This window comes from Pelophylax lessonae (genome assembly GCF_965119305.1).
Source record: "Pelophylax lessonae genome assembly, chromosome: 9".
Classification (NCBI taxonomy): Eukaryota; Metazoa; Chordata; class Amphibia; order Anura; family Ranidae; genus Pelophylax; species Pelophylax lessonae.
In genome coordinates, this window is record NC_138776.1 from 56691867 (window position 1) to 56714507 (window position 22641).

The following is a 22641-nucleotide window of genomic DNA, read 5'->3' on the forward strand; positions in this document are numbered from 1 at the left end:
GCAGTTTATTGGAGTAAACAACAATAATCACAGCAAGAGTGAGGAAGTAACAGCAGGAACAAGCCGGGGTCAAGTCCAGAAGCGGGTAGCCATCCAAGCCGGGGTCAAGTCCAGAAGCGGGTAGTCATCCAAGCCAGGGTCAAGTCCAGAAGCGGGTAGTCTACCGATGCCGGGTCCTCTACTGATGCGGGGTCATCTGCCGATGTGGGGGTCGAGAGCCAGGAGAGCCGTCATCCAAGCCAGGTCATACATGGAGGAACACGGAGAACAGAAGACTGATAGCAGAGATGCACCTTGGAGCAGAAATGCAAGGGCAAGGACTGCCACCCATTAGGTGATAGATATAGTCAGGTGTGCAGCATCATCACTGTGTGACACCCAGGCAGCAGGCAAGAGATTATGCAATCAGAGTTTATGAAAGGCAGCAGTCTGCACATGTCCAAGTTGGTTGCCAACAGGAGGGCAATGTAAGACCTTGACAGTACCCTCCCTTCAAGGGCCCCTCAAGAAAAAATGGTTTCTGAGGTAAGCGAGCATGGAAAGTGAGGAGAAGGACGCAAGCATGAACATCAGTGGAGGGAACCCAGGAGCGATCCTCAGGACCATAACCCTTCCAGTGCACCAGGTATTGAACCTGACCTCGGAACAGACGAGAATCCAAGATGCTGCTAACCTCATACTCCTCATGATTTCCCACAGGAATGGGACGAGTGCGAGGAAGTGAATAAGTATAGCGATTGCAAACCAGTGGCTTCAAAAGTGACATGTAAAAGACTCTTGAATCTTTACCCAAGAGGAACGGAGGGCACGAAGATGATCCTCCACAGCCGGGATGTCCTGTGGCGAGAACCACTCGGGCAACACAGCGGGTTGGAACCCATAATTGGCCATGAATGGAGACATTCCAGAAGACGAGTTGATCGCAGAGTTCCTGGCAAACTCAGCCCAGGGTAGCAGATCATACCAATTGTCCTGATGGTCAGAGATATAGCAGTGGAAAAATTGCTCCAGAGCTTGGTAGGAATGCTCAGCAGTACTATTGGACTGCGGATGATAGGCCGAGGAGAAGGAGAGTCGAATACCCAACTGGGAGCAAAAGGCACACCAGAACCTGGAGAAAAACTGGCTCCCACGGTCCAAGACAATCTCCTTAGGCAACCCATGTAAACGGAAGACCTCCCTGGCACCAAGGCAAGCTCCTGAACGGAACACAGTGGCACATTTTGGAGAAGTGGTCGACAACCATGAGGATAACTGTGTAACCTCGAGACACGGGAAGTTCAACAATAAAATCCTTGACCTGGTGAAACCAGGGACGCTCCCAATTGGGAATGGGATGCAGTTCGCCCAAGGGAAGGTGCAGAGGAGATTTGTTCTAGGCACAGACCGAACAAGCAGCCACATACGCAGCTCAGTGCAGAGAGATGGCCACCAGAACTGACGGGAAAAAGCACAGGACATCTAGTTCTTAACAGGATGACCGGCAGTCTTGGAATTGTGGTACGTGCTCAACAGTCTGATGCGCAACCCCTAAGGTACAAAACATTTGCCAGCAGGTCTCTATGTGGAGCATCAGATTGGGCAGCCAAGATCTGTTCCCCAAGTTGGTGTGGATGGCAGCCAGGATATGATCAGAAAGGTATGACCGGTGTCGGCATGGAGTCCTCCCTGGACAACTCAGAATGCTGGCGAGACAAGGCATCAGCTTTACTATTCTTGGAGCTGGGCAAATAGGAGACCACATAGTTGAAAGGAGACAAGAATTAGGCCCATCTGGCCTGACGGGGTGTGAGCCTCTTGACCTTCCAAGAGATATGTCAGATTCTTATGCTAGGTGACAATGAGAACTGGAACCACAGAACCTTTGAGCAAGTGTCTCCACTCTTTGAGAGCCAGGATAATGGCTAAGAGCTCTCTGTCATAATAGCATTCAGCTGGAGACCCACAAGTAAGTTAGGGTCCATCAGGTTTTCGATGCTGAGACAGGAAGGCGCCTACTCCCGTCTTAGACACATCCACCTCTAGGCCAAAGGGCAAACCAGGATTGGGATGAGACAGAATGGGAGCTGAAGTGAAAACATACTTGAGGGCCTCGAAAGCTTGGATGACAGTAGGTGTCAAAGTGTGGGAATCGCTGCCCTTCTTGATCACATCTGAGATAGGTTTGGCCAAAGAAGAAAAGTTCCTGATAAATTTCTGATAGTAGTTGGCAAACCCAAGGAAACGCTGAATAGAATGGATACCACTGGGGCGAGGCCATTGTAGAACAGCCAAAACCTTCTGAGGGTCCATGGAGAACCCTTCAGCAGAAATTATGTAGCCCAAGAAGGCAACCTGAGACAGTTGGCATTCACATTTCTCAAGCTTACAGAAAAGCCCATTCTTACGTAACCATTGCACCCGTCTGACATCCAGGTAGTGTGATTCAATGGAGTACAAGTAAATCAAGATGTCGTCCAAATAGACTACCAAGCATTGCTGCAACATATCAAGAAAGACATTATTGATGAACTCCTGGAAGACAGTGGGCGTTTTGCACAAGCCAAAGGGCAATCACCAGAGATTTGTAATGACCGGTTCTGGTATTAAACGCGGTCCTCCACTCGTCAACCTCCTTGATCCTTATGAGGTTATACACCGCTCTTAGGTCAAGCTTGGTAAAGACCATTGCTCCTTTGAGGCGGTCGAACAATTCAGTAATCAATGGATTCGGGTATGCATTCTTGACCGTGATGCGATTGAGGCCCCTATAATCAATGCAAGGTCTCAACTCACCCCCCCTTTCCTTTACAAAGAAAAAACCAGCACCCACTGGAGAAATGGACATGCGAATGTGCCCCCGGGGAAAGCGCATTCCGCAATGTACTCCTCCATGGCCTTATTCTCCCTGCCATGAGGGGGAATGGCACTAGATTACAAGTCTATGGCACAATCGTACAGACGATGAGGAGGAAGAGTACCAGCGCGCACCTTGTCAAATTTATCTTGATATTCAGTAGGCAACACTGAATCAGAGGAGGTACAAAGTATTTTAACAGGCCTATTCATACAAACAGTGTCACACTGTGGAGACCAAGAGCGGATCTCGACCGACTGCCAATCAAAGGTCGGATTGGGTTTCTGAAGCCAAGGGTACCCCAAAACAATGGAATAGTGTGGGGACGAAATAACCTGGAAACAGGTCGACTCCCTGTAAACAGCCCCTATCGCCATATCAACTGGAACTGTCTCAGGGGTAACCTGTGCCAATTGCAGGGGTCTGCCATCAATCGCCTCAATAACTAGTGGAGAAACACAAGGTTGCAAGAGTATGGAATTCGCAGTAGCAAACCTACTGTCAATAAAATAACTGCCAGCACCGGAGTCTACCAATGCCTGAGTAAACACTGAACCTGCTGCCCAGGAGAGGACAACAGTGATTAGCGGATTATCTTTATGGGAAACCTGGAACAAGGAAATTCCACCTAAGATCTGCGAGGTGCGAGCGTTTCCCGGAAGGGTCGGACAAGATTTCAGGAAATGCCCACCAAGATCGCAATACAGGCACCGGCCCTCCCACCTCCTAAAGGCCCAGAAAGGCGAGTGAACTCCAGCTGCATGGGTTCACAGCCAGACGCATCATCTTCAGGAGGCGTGGGAGGTGAGGGAGCAATGGATGGGAAAGAAAACATAGGAGCCAATCTGGTAGGAGGCCTCCAAAAGTGCTCCTTAAATGTTGGTCTCACCCTGAGCCTGGTATCCATCAAAATCAGAAAGGAAATGAGAGCCTTGAGCTTGTCAGGGAGATCCTTGGCCGCTATCTCGTCCTTCAATGCATCGGAAAGACAATGAGGGAAGATAGCCACCAGAGCCTCATTATTCAAACCCATCTCTGCTGCCAAAGTACGAAATTTGATGGCATAGTCTGCAACGGTTCGAATAATGTTGAATGGACAGGAGCAGCTTTGCAGCACAGGCAGAGCGACCAGGCACATCAAATACCTTACGAAAGGAGGCAACAAAGCTTGGGTAATCGAGTATCACAGAATTATCGTTCTCCCATAAGGGATTCGCCCAGGGCAAGGCCTTGTCCGAGAGCAACAAGATTAGGAAGACCACCTTGGACCTGTCCGAAGGAACCATCTCATAATAAATGCCCACTTGGGCAAGGAGGGCAAGGTAAGACCTTGACAGGTGTCAAACGGATCTGCCCACTCGGGTCCTCGTTCACCCTACTGTGGGGGAAACCTGGCAGGTTTGCTCTAAGGTGTTCCAGGATTTCTCTCTTGCTCCGAGACCTTCTCCGCTTACCCTCGTAGTCGGCAATCCTGCCTTCAGCCCGGCCTGCATGACTCTAGATTCATGCAATTAGGCAATGCATAAAGTAGCATTTGTAAATAAACACGTAGGCCCCTTCTGTTGTCAGTCAAGTGCTAAGAGGAGGAAGTGGCTTGTCAGGCACTGTGTGAGTCTGTGGATGCACACAGCATCAGCCAGGAGTGCAAACGCACAGGTGTCTCTTTAGCAGCTGGCTAGCTAAGCAGACACCTGCAAACAGGCAGGGGTATCAATGACTTGGGGACTAGCCACAGGAGAACAAAGGAGGCACATTTAAAGAGGCACATTTAAAGGAGAAACATCATATATTGTAAACAAAAGTAAGGGTATAATATCACTTTCAATCAAGGTAATATAATATGTGCTTCTTGCATGGATCAGATTATTTATTCTAATTTTTTCTGTCCTCTGCAGGAATTTAGAGCTGTTGCGTTCAATGCTAATGCTTTTAAAAAGTCCAATTTCAAATCTTCACGGAAGACGCGATTCATTATTCACGGTTATCTAGACAATGGTGAGAAGGCATGGCTGACCAAGATGTGCAAGGTAATAAGCTAATATAAAATCATCCGCTATGAGGAACTGACCCTTCGGGCTTTGGATTTATATTGCAAGTGCTGACTCATGAATAAATTTTTGTTTATGACTTTTTTTTGTAACAACTCAGTCAGGACAAGACTTTTTGCTTTCTTTTAGTAGGAAAGTAGTAGGAAAGTAGGTGAGGTTTTGCATTCATAATTCTCCTGCCAACCCCCCCCCCCTTCCCCCCTTCAAGAATTTGCTGTAGCAAGTGGATAAGCTACGAAATGCCTTCAACCACTGGCATAGCATCAGGGGTCGCAGTGGCTGCAATGGAGACCCCCCACAAATGCTCCAAGACTGCGCAGCCTCCCTGTCACATTCAGTTCTACACCTTGACAGGAGGGGTGGCATATATAGGGAACAATCCCTTCCATTTATCTCCTGCAGCTGCTGAAACTTTGCTTCGCTTCCTCCTCTTCCTCCTGCTGGCATTCAGCAGCTGCAGGAAATTAAATCAAGTGGATTGGTTCCTGTATATGCCACTCTTCTGCTGCTCCTGACTGACTGATGTGAATGTACAATGTGGAAAGCGCTGCATAAAATTGTCAATGGTATAAATAAATGACTGTAATATATATTATAACCCAGAAAGAAAGGATAAATTGGCAATATTTGTGGCAGTGTTGAATTTTAAATCATGTTAACTTGCTGCACATTTTCACTGGCAAGTTGTACACTTGCAAAGCACTTGAAGCACAAGTTCTAGATGACACATTTCTAAATTCAGCCACAGTGCCCCCTGTGGTGGGATGACTATTCCAGAACACAACTGAACCTGAACTTGCAGCAGACTTGCAGAATATTTGCAAAGAAAATTGATCTGGAGTCATGCAATGCGGACTTGCTGCAGTTGTACAACAAACTTGTGAAGCCTGGCAAGTCTAGCAATAGCTTAACAAGTCCTTTTCAAACTTGCAGCTCAATTGATTGCTATCTGGGAATATATATTCTAATAATATATAATAAATAAAAATAATTTAGGGGTCTTCAAAAAGTTTCTTCACTTTTTTAACTCTTTTTAGTAATGTATAACTAAAGCAAAACTTTTTTATTTTCGTTTTAGATAGAGGGGAGAGGGTTTAGAACCCTTGTCCGTTTTTATTCTTATCTGTGCCCCTGTTAGGAAGCTTTACCCTTTCTATTTGTTCTGTTTACCATTATCATTAAAAGTGTAAGTAAAAGAAAATCTTCAAATTTTGGATTGTCCCCAGAACAGTAATAGAGGGAAAATCTTCCAATGGGGACACTCGTTCTGTTGACCTTAGTTTGCAAGAATTTCCTGTCACTTCCTGTTTGGCTATGGGACAGGAAGTGAAGGAAAATCGAAAACAGATGGCAAAAAAATCTGACAGGGGTTATAACCCTCCCTTGCTCTATCCAAAAAGGGAAAAAAAAAGTTTTGCCTATAGTTGTACTTTAAGATTTTTAAAAACATACTGTATTGCATCACTTTTCTACATAGTCACCTTCCTTAGCGATGCATTTTTCCCAGCATCATATCAACTTTTTAATGCTACCAGAAAAAACTTTTTTTGCTGAGTGCAGAGTCACTGATGCACTGCTGCTTACACATAATCATCACATGAAAATCTTCCCATAACAACTTAAGGACCGCCCCACATACATACACTGCGACAGGACGGCCCGTAAGCGCAAAATCACGTACATGTATGTGATTTTTTTTTCTTTGGGTCTGGGGCGTGCGCGCAGGCCGCCAGTGACCTGCTTTCGCTGTGATTGGATGCAGGGGGGCCAATTATCTGGTTTGCTACTTATTTTTAGTAAAAAAAATCCCAATAAGCAAATATTGATTGGTTTGCGCAAAAGTTAGAGGGTCTACAAACTATGCAATATTTTTATGGAATTTTTACTAGTAATGGCAGCGATCAGCGATTTTTAGCAGGACTGCGATATTGCGACAGACAAATCAGACATCTAACTGACACTTTTGACACTTTTTGGAGACCAGTGACACTAATACAGTGATCAGTCTAAAAAAAATGCACTGTCACTGTACTAATGACACTGGCAGGGAAGGGGTTAACATCATGGGGCAATCAAAGGGTTAAATGTGTTCCCTGGGAGTGCTTGCTAACTGTGTGTGAAGATGTTTTCTCGTGAGGTCCGCCACCACCTCGCGATTGTTCCCAAGACTGACAGAAAGGCAGTCTGCCTATGTAAACAAGGCAGATTGCCGTTCTGTCAGAGAGGAAGATGGAGATCTTGTGTTTCTGCTAAGCAGATCTCTGTCTTTCCCCAGTCAAAGCACCCCCCACACACAAGAAGTGCATTTCCTGAACACATAATCTCCCCTTTAAGATTTTTGTCTTCTTGCCACAAATTTTTCCTCTTGAAGGGGCTATTAAGCCCGTGTGCATTTAAGGAGATGATCTTTAGACCCATTGTGTATGGTTGGGTAAGTGCTGTGTGAGTAGTGTATTCCTTGTATAAAAAAGTAGATGAAAATACCCGATGGTAGGCTGCATTCATTGATGTAAGTCGAGGGAGTCTCTTCTATGATGTAGTGAAGAAGCTTTTCCTTGTAGACTTGGCGGTGTAATTGAAAGACTAAGAACTTTAAAACATAAAAAGTAAAACCAACAAAGAAAAAGGAATGGGAAATTTCTCTGTGTACGGTTAATACCATTAAATCTTGTGAGGGAAATGCTCTTTGGCGCAACACTGAAAACCTGGTAATGATGTGTACCTGATTAATGCAAATAAAGCCTTAGGTAAACACAGTGCCGTATATAAGGCAGGGTCATCCATATCACCTAGGAGCATTTTCCTATAGTGGATCCACTCTTGCAGGGGATGGGCGATTTTGTGGAGGCTGTCCATCTATTGGTATTAGGTCCCATTGTTTGGCTAGGCGAATACCCTCTGAATAGAGGAAATGGCGTAGGTACGTCTCTCCCATGTAACCAGGAGTCTGGCTGGGAACCCCCAGTGAAATGCTTTTTTTTTTATTGTTGTGGTATAATTAGGTCAGTGAGGATAGTTGCTTGCGAGCTTGCATGGTGTGGTGAGATAGATCTGCACAGAGTGTGATCCCCTGGTACAGGTCTGGTAGTGGAGAGTTTTGCATATAGCATCAAGGAATCTTTACCGTGGTAAAAATGAACACACGCTATAATGTCTCTGGGTACGTTATCTGGCAAGTGGGATGGCTTAGGAAGCCTATGGGCTCAGTCCACTAAAACTTCATGCCCTGTTATTTCTGGAAGTAACGCAGCCATAAGTTGCTGGATATATGTACATAATTCAGAGGGGTGAACTGTCTCCGCGACCCCCCTGAATTTAACATTGTTTTTGCGTGAGTGGTTTTCCAGATCTGCAATTTTTAGTTTAAGCTCTTTAATTTCCTCTTCTGCCTCATTATGCACGTCTACCGATTCGTTATGGGCGCCAGTGAATTCATCCATTTTGTTTTCAACATTGTTTACTTTTTCACCCACTTCATCTACATCAGCTTTAATTTGGGGGATCATGGTTAGCATATCTCTGTGTAAGGAGCCACGTAAGGACACCAGCATATCCTTTAGGGTCGTATCAGAAATAGGCTGTCCATCGGTGGGGTAGTCATCAATAGATTCAATTAATTCCCTAGTGGAAGCTGCAGATCTGTCCCCTTTTACTGGCTCACCTGCATACTTGTGTGTAGAGGAGAGTTTTGAGCTGGCTTGTACGGGGAGACATGTACCTTTATGAGAGCAGCTGGTGCTGCTGTGAGGAGATCGTTCAGACTGCTGTTCCTTCTGTCTTGTTCCAGCTGGAGAACTGCAGCATGCATAGGCTGGGGATCTGCCACCGCCGGGGCCACCTTGGACAAACGCAGTGTCTGCTGACCCAAAGAAGTCCATCCAGTTTTTGCGGCCCAGAGTTGGATTTTCTTTTCCCCATTGTTGTTCATAGATGCTGGGTACACTGTGGGAGAAATTTGTGCCTGGTGCTGTCACCGTTGTTGCGATGGGCTGCTGTAGTAACTCGTGTGCTCCGGGAGCTCCTCTCTCAAGAGGCCACCTCCCATGCTGCCGGCCAATCCCCCTACTCGTCTAAAACAATTTTCTACTTTTTCAGAATAGAGTATGTTGTATAAGAGAATCATGAAGATAGAGAGAGAGAAAAGAAAAGACTAAAACAAAAATGTATACCCTTTTAAGGTTAAAAAAAAAAAGGAGTAATTGTACCAGTACATGGCAGGCTAACTTTTTATCAAGGTCTTAGGAATGTGAGTATATGGCAAACTAAGCCCATGTGAGGGTGAAATGCGTTAGAAGGTGTGGCTTTGGATGTGGACTGGGAGGTCTCCCGGGGGTAGAAGAGTTAGTACAACACCAAGGGTGTTGGCTGCAGTGAACAAAGCTAAATGTCAGAAAATAAAAAAAAATTCCCAGCTCACTTGCCAGCCAGTCTGTAGCAAACCAAATAAACCCTATCTAATGGTTTACATTAAAAACAATGGGTATCGTTTGCAAATACATACATAAGCTGCAGAGGCAACATCACGGTACCCCAGTGTACTGCAGTCTTAACTGTATAACTCAAGAGTCTGGGCACAGGACACCCAGCAATAGCACAATAGCAGCAAAGGTATCCAGTGCACCCCTGCACCAAATCATCAGCAATACAAGCAAATGGCCACCAAAATGGCTGGCGATTTGGTGCGGGGGGCTCACTGGATACCTTCGCTGCTATTGCTGGGTCCAGTGCATCCCTGTACCTTTAAGGAAGAGTGGGCTCCCTCCAGGCATACCTGCCCTTAACCTATCCATTATTATATTTGTGCTCCAGCTTTGGAGACTCTCTCAAATGATAGAGTTAGGACTGCAGTACACTGGGGTGCTGTGATGTGGTCCTGTAGCTTACACACGGTTTTGCAAATATGTGTAAACTAACCCCCTTGTTTTTAACGTGAGCTGTTAGAGAGGTCAGTTTGGTTTGTTGCAGGCTGGCTGGTAAGTGAGCTGGGAATTTTTGTTTATTTTTTCCACATGCGCTGTCCTTTTATGTGCTTCTTGCTGTAAAGGCCAGTTATAGGTTTACTTGGTTGCCATATGTTTGTATACAAAACAAAATGTTTATTCAGAGTTTAAAATTCCTCTTGTATCTCTGTCCACTTAGATTTGGAAAGCATGGCTGATGCCTCCAGATCTCTTTGGCACACCTCTTACTCTCCCTTTTGGAACATCCATTATCCATCCAATACATTTTTTTCTCAATGGAGCTATAATCTTTACCTATTCTGCTTCTAGATCATGCTACGAGCGGAGGACGTGAACTGTATCTGTGTGGATTGGAAAGGTGGCTCTGTGGCGCTTTATCCTGAGGCCGTGAATAATGTTCGTGTTGTGGGGGCTGAGGTGGCTCATTTTATTGAAAATCTCCAGGTAGGAAAAATGATTCCCTTATCTTTCTAGTACCTAAATCCATGTTTGACTTTTTCTTTATCCACAGAGATTCTGGATAGAGTTGAGCAGCTTAGGGTACCTCAAGAAGTTGCTAGAGGCTCCATGGGCAATGAGCAATTCCTTCCACTCATTCCCACTGACAGCAATGATCTTTTTAGCTATCTGGAAGGGGGAGGGGGAAGGATGCTTTCTGTTCTTCCCAGTGACCATCATGCTAATGTACCATAAGCTGTTGATAAAGTAGCATTATTAGCAGTTGCCTGAGATTGGAAAATTATTTCAAGGGTTCCTCTGTGTTACATAGTTACATGGTTAGTAAGGTTGAAAAAAAAAAACTACTAGTGCGTCTAGTTCAACCAACAAGAAAAATATATTAAAACCCCCCTTATACACAATCCTATGCCCACTGTTGATCCCGAGGAAGGCAAAAAAAAAAACAATAAAGCATGATCCAATTTGTTCCAGCGGTTCCTTCCTTATCCCCCAAGAGGAAATTAGATATACCCTGGAACAAATACCCCCTGGTGTTATTATCTCTAAATATTCATATCCAGTTATATTATGTGTATTTAGGAAAGAATCCAGGTCTTTTTTAAAGCAATATACTGAGCTGGCCAGAACCAACTCTTGAGGGATTTTTCACAGATTTTCACAGCTCTTACCGTGAAGAAACCTTTCCGTACTTGAAGGTTGAATCTCTTTTTCTCCAGATGTAAAGAGTGCCCCTTGTCCTCTGTAATGACCTGAAAGTGAATAACTTGACACCAAGTTTACTATATAGATCCCTTATGTATTTATACATGGTGATCATATCCCTCTTAATCTTCTCTTCTGAAGAGAGAATAAATTCAGTTCCTCTTATCTTATAACTGAGCCCCTCCATGCCTCTTATCAGTTTGGTTGTCCTTCTCTGCACTTTCTCCAGTTTCCTGATATCCTTTTTTTGTGACTTGGTCCCCAAAACTGAACTGCATGTTCCAAATGAGGTCTTACTAATGATTTTTACAGGGGCAAAATTTTATCTCTCTATCTGGAGTCCATGCCTCTCTTAATACAAGAAATACATTTTGCTGGCTTTGGAAACTGCAGCTTGGAATTGCATGCTATTATTAAGCTTATGATCTACCAGAACACCCAGATCCTTCTACACCATTGATTCTCCCAGCTCTTCTCCTCCTAATATGTATGATGCATGCATATTCTTAGCCCCCAAGTGCATAACTTTACATTTATGAATGTTAAACTTCATTTGCCACATAGTTGCCCAATTAAACAGTGCATTGAGGTCGGCTTGTAAGTTGGAGACGTCCTGTAAGGACAGTATTCCTCTGCATAGTTTGGTGTCATCTGCAAACACTGAAATGGTTAATCCCAGACCCTATATGATTTATAGGTATATTAAAAAGTAAGGGTCCCAACACTGAACCTTGGGGTACACCACTGATAACCTTAGACCATTCAGAGAAAGAATCATTAACCACTACTCTCTGAATTAGGTCTTTAAGCCAGTTTTCTATCCATTTACAAACTGATTTTTGCACACTTGTAGACTTTACCTTACACATTAGCCATGTGTGGGGAATTGTGTCAAACGCTTTTGCAAAATACAAGTATAACACGTCCACAGCCACCCCTCTGTCCAAGGTTTTACTTAGCTCCTCATAAAAAGAAATCAGATTTGTTTGAAAACTTTGGATTTTCATTAATCCATGCTGACTATTACTTAAAATAGTATTTTCTAGCCAAAACACATCTATATGTTCTTTTATTGAACTCTCCAGTATCTTCCCAACTATAGAGGTTAAACTAACCAGTCTGTAGTTACTTGGTAAAGACTTTGATCCCTTTTAAATATATCATCACATTGATATTTGTCACGTGCTTTGGTTGGAGTCTGAGTTGACCATAGGGCTTCCCTTGTGGCTCTGGTCAGAGCACCCCTGAAGGTGGTAACAGAGGTACAAGGCTCAAAGAAGCACGGGTGCCAGTAGCTTGATAGCAGGTGACTGCCAAGCACGGGTGCGTAGTCAATGTGAGCCGGGGTCATACACGGTAAGACAGCAGGATAGACAGGAGGCAGGCTGGGTCGGTATCAGGGAAGCAGGCAGAGCAAGGTCTAGCAGCAAGCTGAAGTCAGAACCAGAAGATCAGGCAGAGAATAGTCAGAGGCAAGCCAAGGTCAGGATCCACAGAGCGAGGTTAAGAACAAGCCGGGTCAGCAACGAGAGATCAGTCAAGGCAAGACCACAGGGACTCTTGTCAGGGGAAGCTGAAAGAATATCCAACCGCTAGCATCCATCGGGGTCTCTTTTAAATAGGCACCAATGCGCGAAGGGGTGCGCGTTGTTGCACGGAGATGCGACTACGTGTCAGTGCACGCTGGACATTAGCCTGAGCTCGTTTGTATGCTGGTGCACGTGAATGAGTATTAACTGAAGCAGAATTAGCATTAGCTGCACAAGGGTTGGGGTTAGCTGTACGAGAACTAGTATTAGCTGAACTAGCTTCCTGACAGGGCCCCCCTCCCCCAGTATGCGCAGCCTCCAGATGCTCATTCTGGCCATCTTCTCAGGGAACCTGTTGGCAAAGTCCTGGAGTAAATCAGAGGCATGAATATTCTCTTGTGGGGGGTAACCCTTCCATTTCATGGGGAACTGAGTTTGGCCACCTCTCCTTCCACAGTTCAGGATGGATTCAACTCCAGATTCCAATTGGCCACCTACAGTTACAGGTGGAGGTGACGGCACACTTCTCCCAGGAAAGGGATCAGGCACAACTGGTTTAAGCAGTGAGACATGAAACACTTGGTGAATTTTGGAAGTGCTTGGTAAAACCAGCTCTTAGGCCACAGGCTTGATTTTCCTTTTTACCTCAAAGGGCCCAATATATCTGGGACCCAAGCTTCAGGTTAGCAGTAGATAGCCAGACTTTGTCTCCTTTTAGAACCAACTGCCTTCTCCGCTTTCTGTCATAGTATTTTTTACTGTCTTCTTGAGCTTTCTGCATGACTTTCTGGAGTAGCTGAGAGACTGCAGGAAAGCTAGCTTATCTTGGACTGCGGGCAACTCAGTTTTCCAGCATGATGTCTGGTAGAAAGGTAGGGTGGAACCCATAGTTAGCCCAAAACAGAGCCTGATTTGTGGAAGAATTGACTGCACTGTTGTATGCAAATTCTGCAAGGGGCAGCAGAGAGACCCAATCATCCTGTGAAAATGACGAAAAACATCTGAGATACTGCTTGTTGCCTTATGAGTTTATGTGTAATCTCCATTACTGTGTTGCCTGATGAGGAGTTATGTATAAATCTCCATTAGTGACTGAATATAGATTGGTGTAAATATATATATGTACGAGATATTGAGTATTGATTTCAAACAGATAAGTATGTTTGAAATGCATGCCTGGGTTACCTGGGAGGGGTCTGCTATTTACACTGATAAACAAACTGTAGTACAGCCCCGTAATTATGTTCCTTTTCCCCAGACATTACGGGGCCAGAAAATAATTGATAATCGTCCATGACAGGTCATTCCTTTATCTCGCCCTCTACTTCAAAGACTGTCCCTTTATATATGTAATGAAGGTGGTTGGCTGTCCAAGGATGGACAGTTTGGCCCAGGAGATGACCTAGCATGATTAATCCCCCCCCCCCCCAGAGAGGAGGGCTATTGAGAGGCTGAGTTATGCTAAATATAGGGGATGGGGAAATTGTCCAATCCTGAATAATAGAATAATATGCCCAGAGGAAAGAGAAGCGTAAGATTGCTACACCAATCAGAATGGCTCTGAGCAAGGCGATATGGGTCTATATTAGTGAAGGTGGGAAGGAGAGGAAGCTCTCTTGCATTGCAGACTAGGATGAAACTACTGGGGATGGTAACTATGGACTTTATCTCTCACACTTAAAATGTATACATGCTTTTTCTCTTTTGTGTTTGACCACACGGCAGGCATCATGCCTGAAGTGAAAAGGTAACCTAATACATACATGGTATTGTAAATATGGCTATTGTGGGTAATTTGTAAATATCCTATAAGCCAGGGGATTTGTACTAATAATGTGTTGTAAATACTATTTAGTGTGTAATTTGTATATATATATATTATGTAACCCTTTCAATAAATGTGTATTGCGGATTGAACTACCTCTTTTGTGTAAAGATCTCTCAGGATCTAGAAGTGTATAGGCGCATGCTACTACTACGATTGGGGTGTATGCACATTTACACATAACAAAAGGCAACACTGCTCCAAGGTTTGGTTAGTACCCTCTGTCTAGCCATTACTCTGAGGCTGGTATGCAGAGGATAAGCAGATCTCAATTTTCAGGGCCTTGCAAACAGATTTCCAAAATCTAGATGTAAATTGTAAACCTCTGTCAAACACAATGTTCCTTGGTACCCCGTGTAGCCGCACTACTTATTTAATGAAGGCATGAGTCATCTCTGAAACTGTACAAGTGCCAATCATTGGAATAAAGTTAGCCATTTTGGACAAGCAGTCTATGACCACAAAGATAGAAGTGAACCCTTCATAAGGAGGGAGGTCCATAATGAAATCCATAGAAATCATTTCCCATGAGTGTTTGGGAACAGGTAATGGCCTTAGTAGGCCCCATGACTTAGATCGATCACTCTTGTTGCGGATATAGTTTGTGCATAATCTCACATAGTCCTTACAATCCTGGCTAAGGTTTGGCCACCAGACCAACTTTAATGTCTTATATGTCCCAAAGTGCCCTGCCAGTTGGTGGTCATGGAAAGTGCTGAGCATCCATGGACGAACCTCCTGTGGACCAAAACTTTGTTGTTGCGCCACCACATACCTTCTTGTTTCTTACAAATGGAGCCGTCAGGTTAAGGACAGCCTGCAGAAGCTTGTTTAATTGAAGATATCAGATCTGGCTGTATCAACAAAAAGTTCTGGAAAGACAAGATGGTGACTGATGAAAGTGAATCAGGGGTATCTGGAAACATGTGAGATAAGGCGTCTGCCTTGCCATTCTTGGATCCTGGACGATACGTGATAGGAAAATAAAATCTTGAGAAGAACAGAGCCCACCTGGCATTTTGAGGCCTCAAACGTCTAGCAGAATGTGCAGTATGGCTTTAGGACCTTGTCGTTGTGACAACACTGCCCCTGTTGCTGTTTCTGAGGAATCAAATTCAAGCACATATGGCAGAGCTAATTTAGGATGCTGGAGAACTGGGGCTGAAGTGCAGAGGGCCTTTAGTTTGTCAAAGGCGGTTTGAGCCTCTGGAGATCACTGGAACCGTGCGTGTTTGTGAGTAAATTATGTGAAGGGAGCAATGATGGCAGAGAAGCTTTTTATGAATTTGCGATAAAGATTTGTGAATCCCACAAATCTCTGGATTTCTTTCTTGTCTTTGGGTGTTGGCCATTCAAAAATAGAGGACACCTTTTGTGAGGGTCCATAGCGATTCCTTCGGTAGAGATCAACAACCCTAGAAATTGAATGACTTGTCTTTTGAATTCACATTTTTCCACTTTTGCGTAAAGTCCATGTGCTCTTAAGGCAGTTAAAACTTTCTTTACGAGAATGAAATGCATTTCCAGAGATGGAGAGAAGATATCATCAAGGATGGAAAAAAAAAATGGAAAAAAAAAATGGAAAAAAAAAAGATATCATCAAGGTACAGGACTAGGAGAAGATCTAGGTACTCTCGGAAGATGTTGTTTACCAAATGTTGAAATGTGGCAGGGTCATTGCACAGGCTAAAAGGCATCACCAAATACTCAAAATGCCCAAAGCGAGTTCAAAATGCTGTCTTCCACTCATCCCCTTCGCTGATTCATATCAAGTTATAGGCCCCCTGCAAATCAAGCTTAGTAAATATATAGGCCATCCTGAAACTTTGAAAGAGTTCAGGAATTAAGGGGAGTGGGTAGCGGTTTTTAACAGGAATCTTATTGAGTCCACACAAGGTCCAAGTGAGTGGTTTTTCTTCTCTACAAAGAATATGCCAGCTCCTGCTGGTGAAGATGAAGGGTGGATGAAACCTTTTTTCAGAATCTCATCAATGTATTGCTGAAGAGCCTCTAATTCTAGCTCAGACAAGGGGAATATGCAGCCAAAAGGGATCTCTGCCCTGGGGAGCAACTCAATGGGACAGTCGTAAGACCAATGTGGTGAAATAATGTCTGCTACTTTCTTGTCAAAAAGATAGAGAAAATCATGATATACCGGTGGTATGAGCAAGCAGAGGTTAGAGTCTGGTTGGCTGCTGAGGACCAATGTAGGGTTAACAGGGTTTGAACTGTAGCAGTTCCGCTGGCAATAGGCTGACTGGAAAGAGATAGTCCCTGTACCCCAATCCACCAGGGGATTATGACCTTGTAACCAGGGTATGCCAAGAATTACTGGAAACATGGGGAAACTCAAGATGTCAAAGCATAGAAGTTCTTGGTGACCTGAGCTGGTGGCTGTTAAGATAGACACAGTCTCTTGGGTAAAAGGCCCAAATATTGGATGTGTTCCATCCGCAAGATGAATGTTAAGTTGTTGTCCCTTTAGCACTAGATACATTTGTAAGTCTTTTGCTAGTTTAATGTCCATGAAGCAGCTACAAGCCCGGAGTCAATGATGACCTGGAACTTGTTTTCTTTTCCAGCCACCTGTAAAGAAATAGGAAGGACAACGTGAGCTGACCGGATTCTTGAAACCTGAAAGTAAGTAGAATGTCTGCGAAGAGACTTACTCGGCAGGACAGGACAGTTGATCTGGAAGTGATCAGGTTCCCCGCAATATAGGCATAGGTTGACCTGGCATCATCGTAGTTTCTCTTCTGGTGACAAGGCAGGACGAAGAAGGCCAATCTGCATTGATGCAACCTCAAATGTAGTTGCTGGCTGGGCTGGAGTATTGGTAGACAGAGTGGGTTGGTCCTTGGGCATTAACTACGTGGGCCTGAAGGAGCAATATTTCTCTGATCGTCGTTCTCGGAGTCGATGGTCTAATTTGGTGGAAAGTTTTACCAGGTCCTCCAAAGAGTCAAGCATGTCCACCTGGGCAAGTTCATCTTTCAAAGCCTCTGATAAGCCCAAACGATACTGATACTTTAGAGCATCATCATTCCAGGCCGTGTCAGCGGCCCATCTGCGAAATTTGCTGGTGTAGTCCTCCACTGGCCACTGACCCTGTTGAAGTGCATGTAGCGCAGCCTCTGCTGCAGTTATGCGTTATGGATCATCATACAGTTGAGCCATGGATTAAAAAAATCATTGTTACTGAGTTATGGATAGGATTGCCTTGTTCCAGAAGGTGGGCAAAGTACAGTTCACATATATTTTAAACACACAAAATTTCCTGTGATTGACTGACAAGCACTCTGGGGTCAGCAACCGGGGTTCTGGTGGTGGTATATTCACAGTAGGAGTTACAGATTGAGATTTCCCGGGAGTAGAGGCTGGTTACACATGTAGCTGAGCAAGGAGCGGAGGTGGTGACAGTGGCTGACAGGTTCTGTATCCATCCCTTGAGCTGGGGTATCCCTCCTACAGATTTGTCAAAGCTTGGGTTAGAGTCACCATTTGTTGGCACAGAGTCTCTAGAGAGGAAACACCTCTTTCAGCCTCAGACATGCCTGGATGTTTCTGTCACGTACCTTGGTTGGAGGCCGAGTTGATGAGAGGGCTTCCCTTGAGGCTCTAGTCTGAGCACCCCTGGAGATGGTAACAGAGGTACAAGGCTCAAAGAAGCATGGGTGCCGGTAGTTTGATAGCAGGTGACTGCCAAGCACAGGTGCCATAGCTTGAGCACAGGCGGCTGCCACAGTTAGGGAAGTAGTCAAGGTGAGCCGGGGTCATACACGATAAGACAGCAGGATAGACAGGAGGCAGGCTGGGTTGGTATCAGGGAAGCAGGCAGAGCAAGCTTCAGTAGCAAGCTGAAGTCGGAACCAGAAGATCAGACAGAGAATAGCCAGAGGCAAGCCGAAGTCTGGATCCACAGAGCGAGGTTAAGAACAAGTTAAGTCAGCAGCGGGAGCCCAGTCAGCACAGGCAAGAACACAGGAACACGGGTCAGGGGAAGCTGAAAGAACATCCAGCAGCTAGCATCCATCAGGGTCTCCATTAAGCAGGCCATTTGGCTCCAATGCGCAAAGACGTGCGCACTGGTGCCTTTTGGCACACGGAGATTCGCCTAGGTGTCAGTGCACGCTGGACATTAGCCTGAGCTCGTCTGTGTGCTGGTGCACGTGAACGAGCATTAGCTGAAGAAAAATTAGCATTAGCTGCACAAGGGTTAGCATTAGGTGTACAAGAACCAGTATTAGCTGAACTAGCTTCCTTACAGTCCTACACCAGACCAGCGATGCTATGGCAGTCATTAAAAAGTCCCTAAAAAAAATAGGAACAATGGCTTAGGCATAACAGATCTAAACTCTTTGAGGACCCGTGTAAGCCATTTGGTCCATGTGCTTAATTCACCTTTATTTTGTCTAAATATCTCTGGAACATGTCAATTTTGAGCCATTGTGGATGATTTGGGGCTAGGCCAATACCATCCCCATTAAGGACTTATCCCCCATGTTCTTTTGTATACACAGAGCTAAAGAAGGTTTTTTTTAATAAACGTGCCTTGTATTTGTCCCCAGTCACCCACTCTAGATGATTTTGTAAATACTCTACATAATCAGACCTGACCTTTTTACTGTTAATATATTTGCAGAATTCTTTGGGTTTGTCCTTCTCTCTATGGCAACCTGTTAAAATGGTTGAGAAACGCCAGAGTAGAAAATGGTTAGAACCCCTTGTCAAGTTCTATTTTTCCATTCCCATTGTGGGGAGGGTGGTTCTATCACTTCCAGGAAGTAAGAGGAAATCACTCCAAAGTGAGGGAAATCCCCTCTTAGACAGTTGTCAGGCCATGAGTAGGTATCTGCTTAGGAGGATTACTCTATTCCTGTTCTGGTGACAAACTTTAGATTTCCAATCATGTTCTGCCTCAGTGAAAATAGTCACCAGGATAAATATAAACAGTACATCTCCTTAGTGGGGACACAGACAGCAATAAAATCTGGTATTAACAGTTTAACATAGGAACATACCAAGGAACCAAGAGTCCAAAAAATCTTCCAATGGTGATGTTGTTTTAATCTAAAAGACATTAAACTGCCAACACGTTTCAGGATCTCAAAGGACTGCATTGGATATTGATTTACTAAAGGAAGTCCAGACCAAATGACTAAAGGGTTGATTTACTAAAACTGGAAAGTGCAAAATTTGGTGCAGTTCTACATAGAAACCAATCTGCTTTCAGGTTTTTTTTTGTGAACAAGCTGAAGTTAGAAGCTAATTGGCTTCCATGCACTGCTGCTGCACCAGATTTTGCTCTCTCTAGTTTTAGTAAATCTACCCCTTAGTCTGGCATTCTCATTAGACCTTCTATACCTCAATTCCAAATTCTTTTCTAGTTGGGGGTGCCCTGTTTGCGTTGAGAGTGGCTTCACTGGGGCCATCGTTCCCTTTTTAAATGTGACTGATCTACTTCAACCACACATTAAGTTATAGTTAGTGCTCCAGGAGGACTTACAATGATCAGCTTTTATTTATTCATGTAAAACCTTTATCCCAAAAAGGAGAAAAACTGTTGCTGTAACTGTTTATAAAGTGTGACTGAGGTTTGGCTTCAGTTTGTTAGTGTATCTAAATCTGCTACTCCATCTAACGCTCCCCTCCCCACAGATTGACCATCTGCTTTGCCCCCTGTGCTCCTTCATCTAGAGTGGGTGTTACTGGCCAGATCACCAGGTGAAAACAGAAGGGGGAAAAAAAGACTAAAAAAAAAAGAAAATGAATGAACCCACCACATCTAATGATTGGTAGGCTGCAATATAATACACTTATGGTTTGGGGTTTAATACCGCTTTAATTATATAATTCCTGCATGACAATATATTGTAAACATATCAGGTTTTTGAGTAAATATTTTGCTTTTATAAATCTTCTCAGTAATATACCAAACCAGGCAGCATAGTGCTGCTTGGCTTTTATTTATTTATTGGTATTTTAGGCAAATTTTTCAGTTTCTTAAAAGAGAAGTATGGGAATTGGGTTTTTGCAGATTTACACTTACCTAGCTGAATGCAGCATCCTTCCCCCAGTGCTTCTAAGACTGAGACCCGAGCATTCAAACACCACTGATCGCTCAGTTCTCAGAGCTCCCCGAGCAGAGAGTTGCTGACTGTCAGTCACCGACTCTCTGCTCTACCTCCCCCCCCCCCATGTTAACTGGAGCGCTGGGCTGTGGAAGGGGCACGAGCGGCCAGCTCAGGCTCTCAGTGGCTCACTGAGAGGCAGAGCGGGGTATCAAGCTAGGCATGTGGGTGGATCTAGACCCCAGTGGCGTGATCTTTCCTGAGTCTGGACCGGCTCTGTGATGTCAGCAGACAGCAGACTTTAACCCAATGTCTACTGAAAACGGGTCACAGGAGTTGCATTATGATCTGAACCCTTGTGATCCACACAAACAAGCTTGGCTGTACTTCTCTATTAAGTCTTATCTATTGTTTTTTTGTTTTTTTGTTCTCTTCCAGAGCACTTTTCGCTATCCCTTAGCAAAAATCCACCTTATTGGGCACAGCCTAGGTGCTCACATAGCAGGAGAGGCCGGGAGGAGGAAACCCAAGATTGGTAGAGTAACTGGTGAGTTCCATCAGATGCCATCATCCACAAAATAATAATGAGAATCTCTCTGTTTTTCTCGCTGATCTGCTTTGGAGCTTTGTGTTACAGGATTGGACCCAGCTCAACCGTTCTTCCAGGACACACCTACTGTGGTCAGACTGGATCCATCAGATGCTTGTCTGGTTGATGTCATCCACACAGATGGAACTTCAGTTCTGTTAAATCTTGGTATGTCTTCATTATTACCTGCATCTAGTGGTGACGATTGACAAACGCAAATTAAAATGTTTTGCAATGTGCTGTATTGTGCCTTGATGCATTCAACTCTCACAGGGTGCGTCTGGAAGGGGTGAATTGAGACGAGAGATACTTCTGTAGCACCCTCCTAGGTAGGTGCTATGAGAAAGTATATATTGAGCTCTGTCTGCTTACCAGAAGAGCTGCAGGTAAATCTATATTGTTCTCTGCCTACCAGAGAGCAGAATCTGTTAGTGAGGTCTGCTCAGTGTGCTCAGAGTGCAATTCATTCAGTCTAGAGTGTGTTTCACACTGGTCCAATAGGGAGGCATGTTGGACAGTGGGAGGAAACCTGACAAATGGATGCACAGGTTTTTGATACAGTCCTGACAATCGGCAGAGGGAAAGTTGCCTTGGTGCATGTTGGGATACTGTATAATAGCCAGGAGCACATGTGCTTGGGGTCTTTAGTTGGAGAGCAGAGTCCCGGAAGGAGGGGGCCTCCTCCTCTGTAAAGGTGCAATGCGGCTTCAGGGGCTCGTCCTGAATGGCCGGAAGAGTAGCAGTGAGAATCTGAACCCAGAGGTCCAGGGAAGCTGAATGAGAGGGGAGAAACTGGAGGATCTGTCTCTGCAGTACAGTGAGTACAGAAACTTGTGTCAAGGGGCCTGACCTAAGGTGGGCCACCCCTGCTCCTAGGATAGTCAATGGATGGGTGTCAACGGAAAGAGGAGGCTAGAGAGAGTATCCTGAAGATAGATTGTCATCCATTAAGTTGTCTTGTTAGAGAGCAAAGAGAACAATAGACTTAACTCCATTCACCATAGTGGCAGGGTGGAATAACAGCCTGGCTGTTCCATATTTTCCAACCGAACACGGAAGATAGAAGTCATCAAAATATGTGAATAGTTCAATTGGAGTATCCCACTATACCCTTCTCCTATCTCAAATTACTAATAAACAACAAAACAAACAACACCCCTAGACTGTTATTTCATGTGAAGAGCCATTGGGAACAAGGAGAGATTCAGAGACTTGCTAAAGTAAATATGTGCTGGTAACCCGGGTAGCCGGTCAAGAAACTATTTAGCAGCTCCTGCGGGGGCAGTGCTATACCTCTCTACCTTAATTTGTCATTAACTACTTAAGGACCAAGCCCATTTTTGACACATTTTGTTCACAAGTTAAAATCAGTATTTTTTGCTAGAAAACTACTTAAAACCCCCAAACATTATATATATATTTTTTAGCAAAGACTCTGGAGGATAAAATGGCGATCATTGCAATTATTTTTGTCACTCGCTATTTGCGCAGCAGTTTTTTATAAACACCATTTTTTTGGGAAAAATTACATTTCACTTCATTTTAAAAGAAAAACTAAACTGTAAAGTTAGCCCATTTTTTTGTATATTGTGAAATATGACATCACGACGAGTAAATAGAT

General features: G+C 44.3%; 1 protein-coding gene across 1 annotated transcript; it reads left to right on the plus strand.

Moving 5' to 3' along the window:
* Nucleotides 1–513: 513 nt before the first annotated feature.
* Nucleotides 514–21229, plus strand: LOC309564213 (pancreatic triacylglycerol lipase-like; the record flags this gene model as incomplete). Its single annotated transcript, XM_082268840.1, has 5 exons — nt 514–525; nt 4732–4863; nt 10155–10289; nt 20870–20978; nt 21069–21229. 5 exons carry the CDS (start codon nt 514–516, stop codon nt 21227–21229), a joined length of 549 nt encoding a protein of 182 aa, XP_082124966.1.
* Between the last annotated feature and the right edge of the window lie 1412 nt (nt 21230–22641).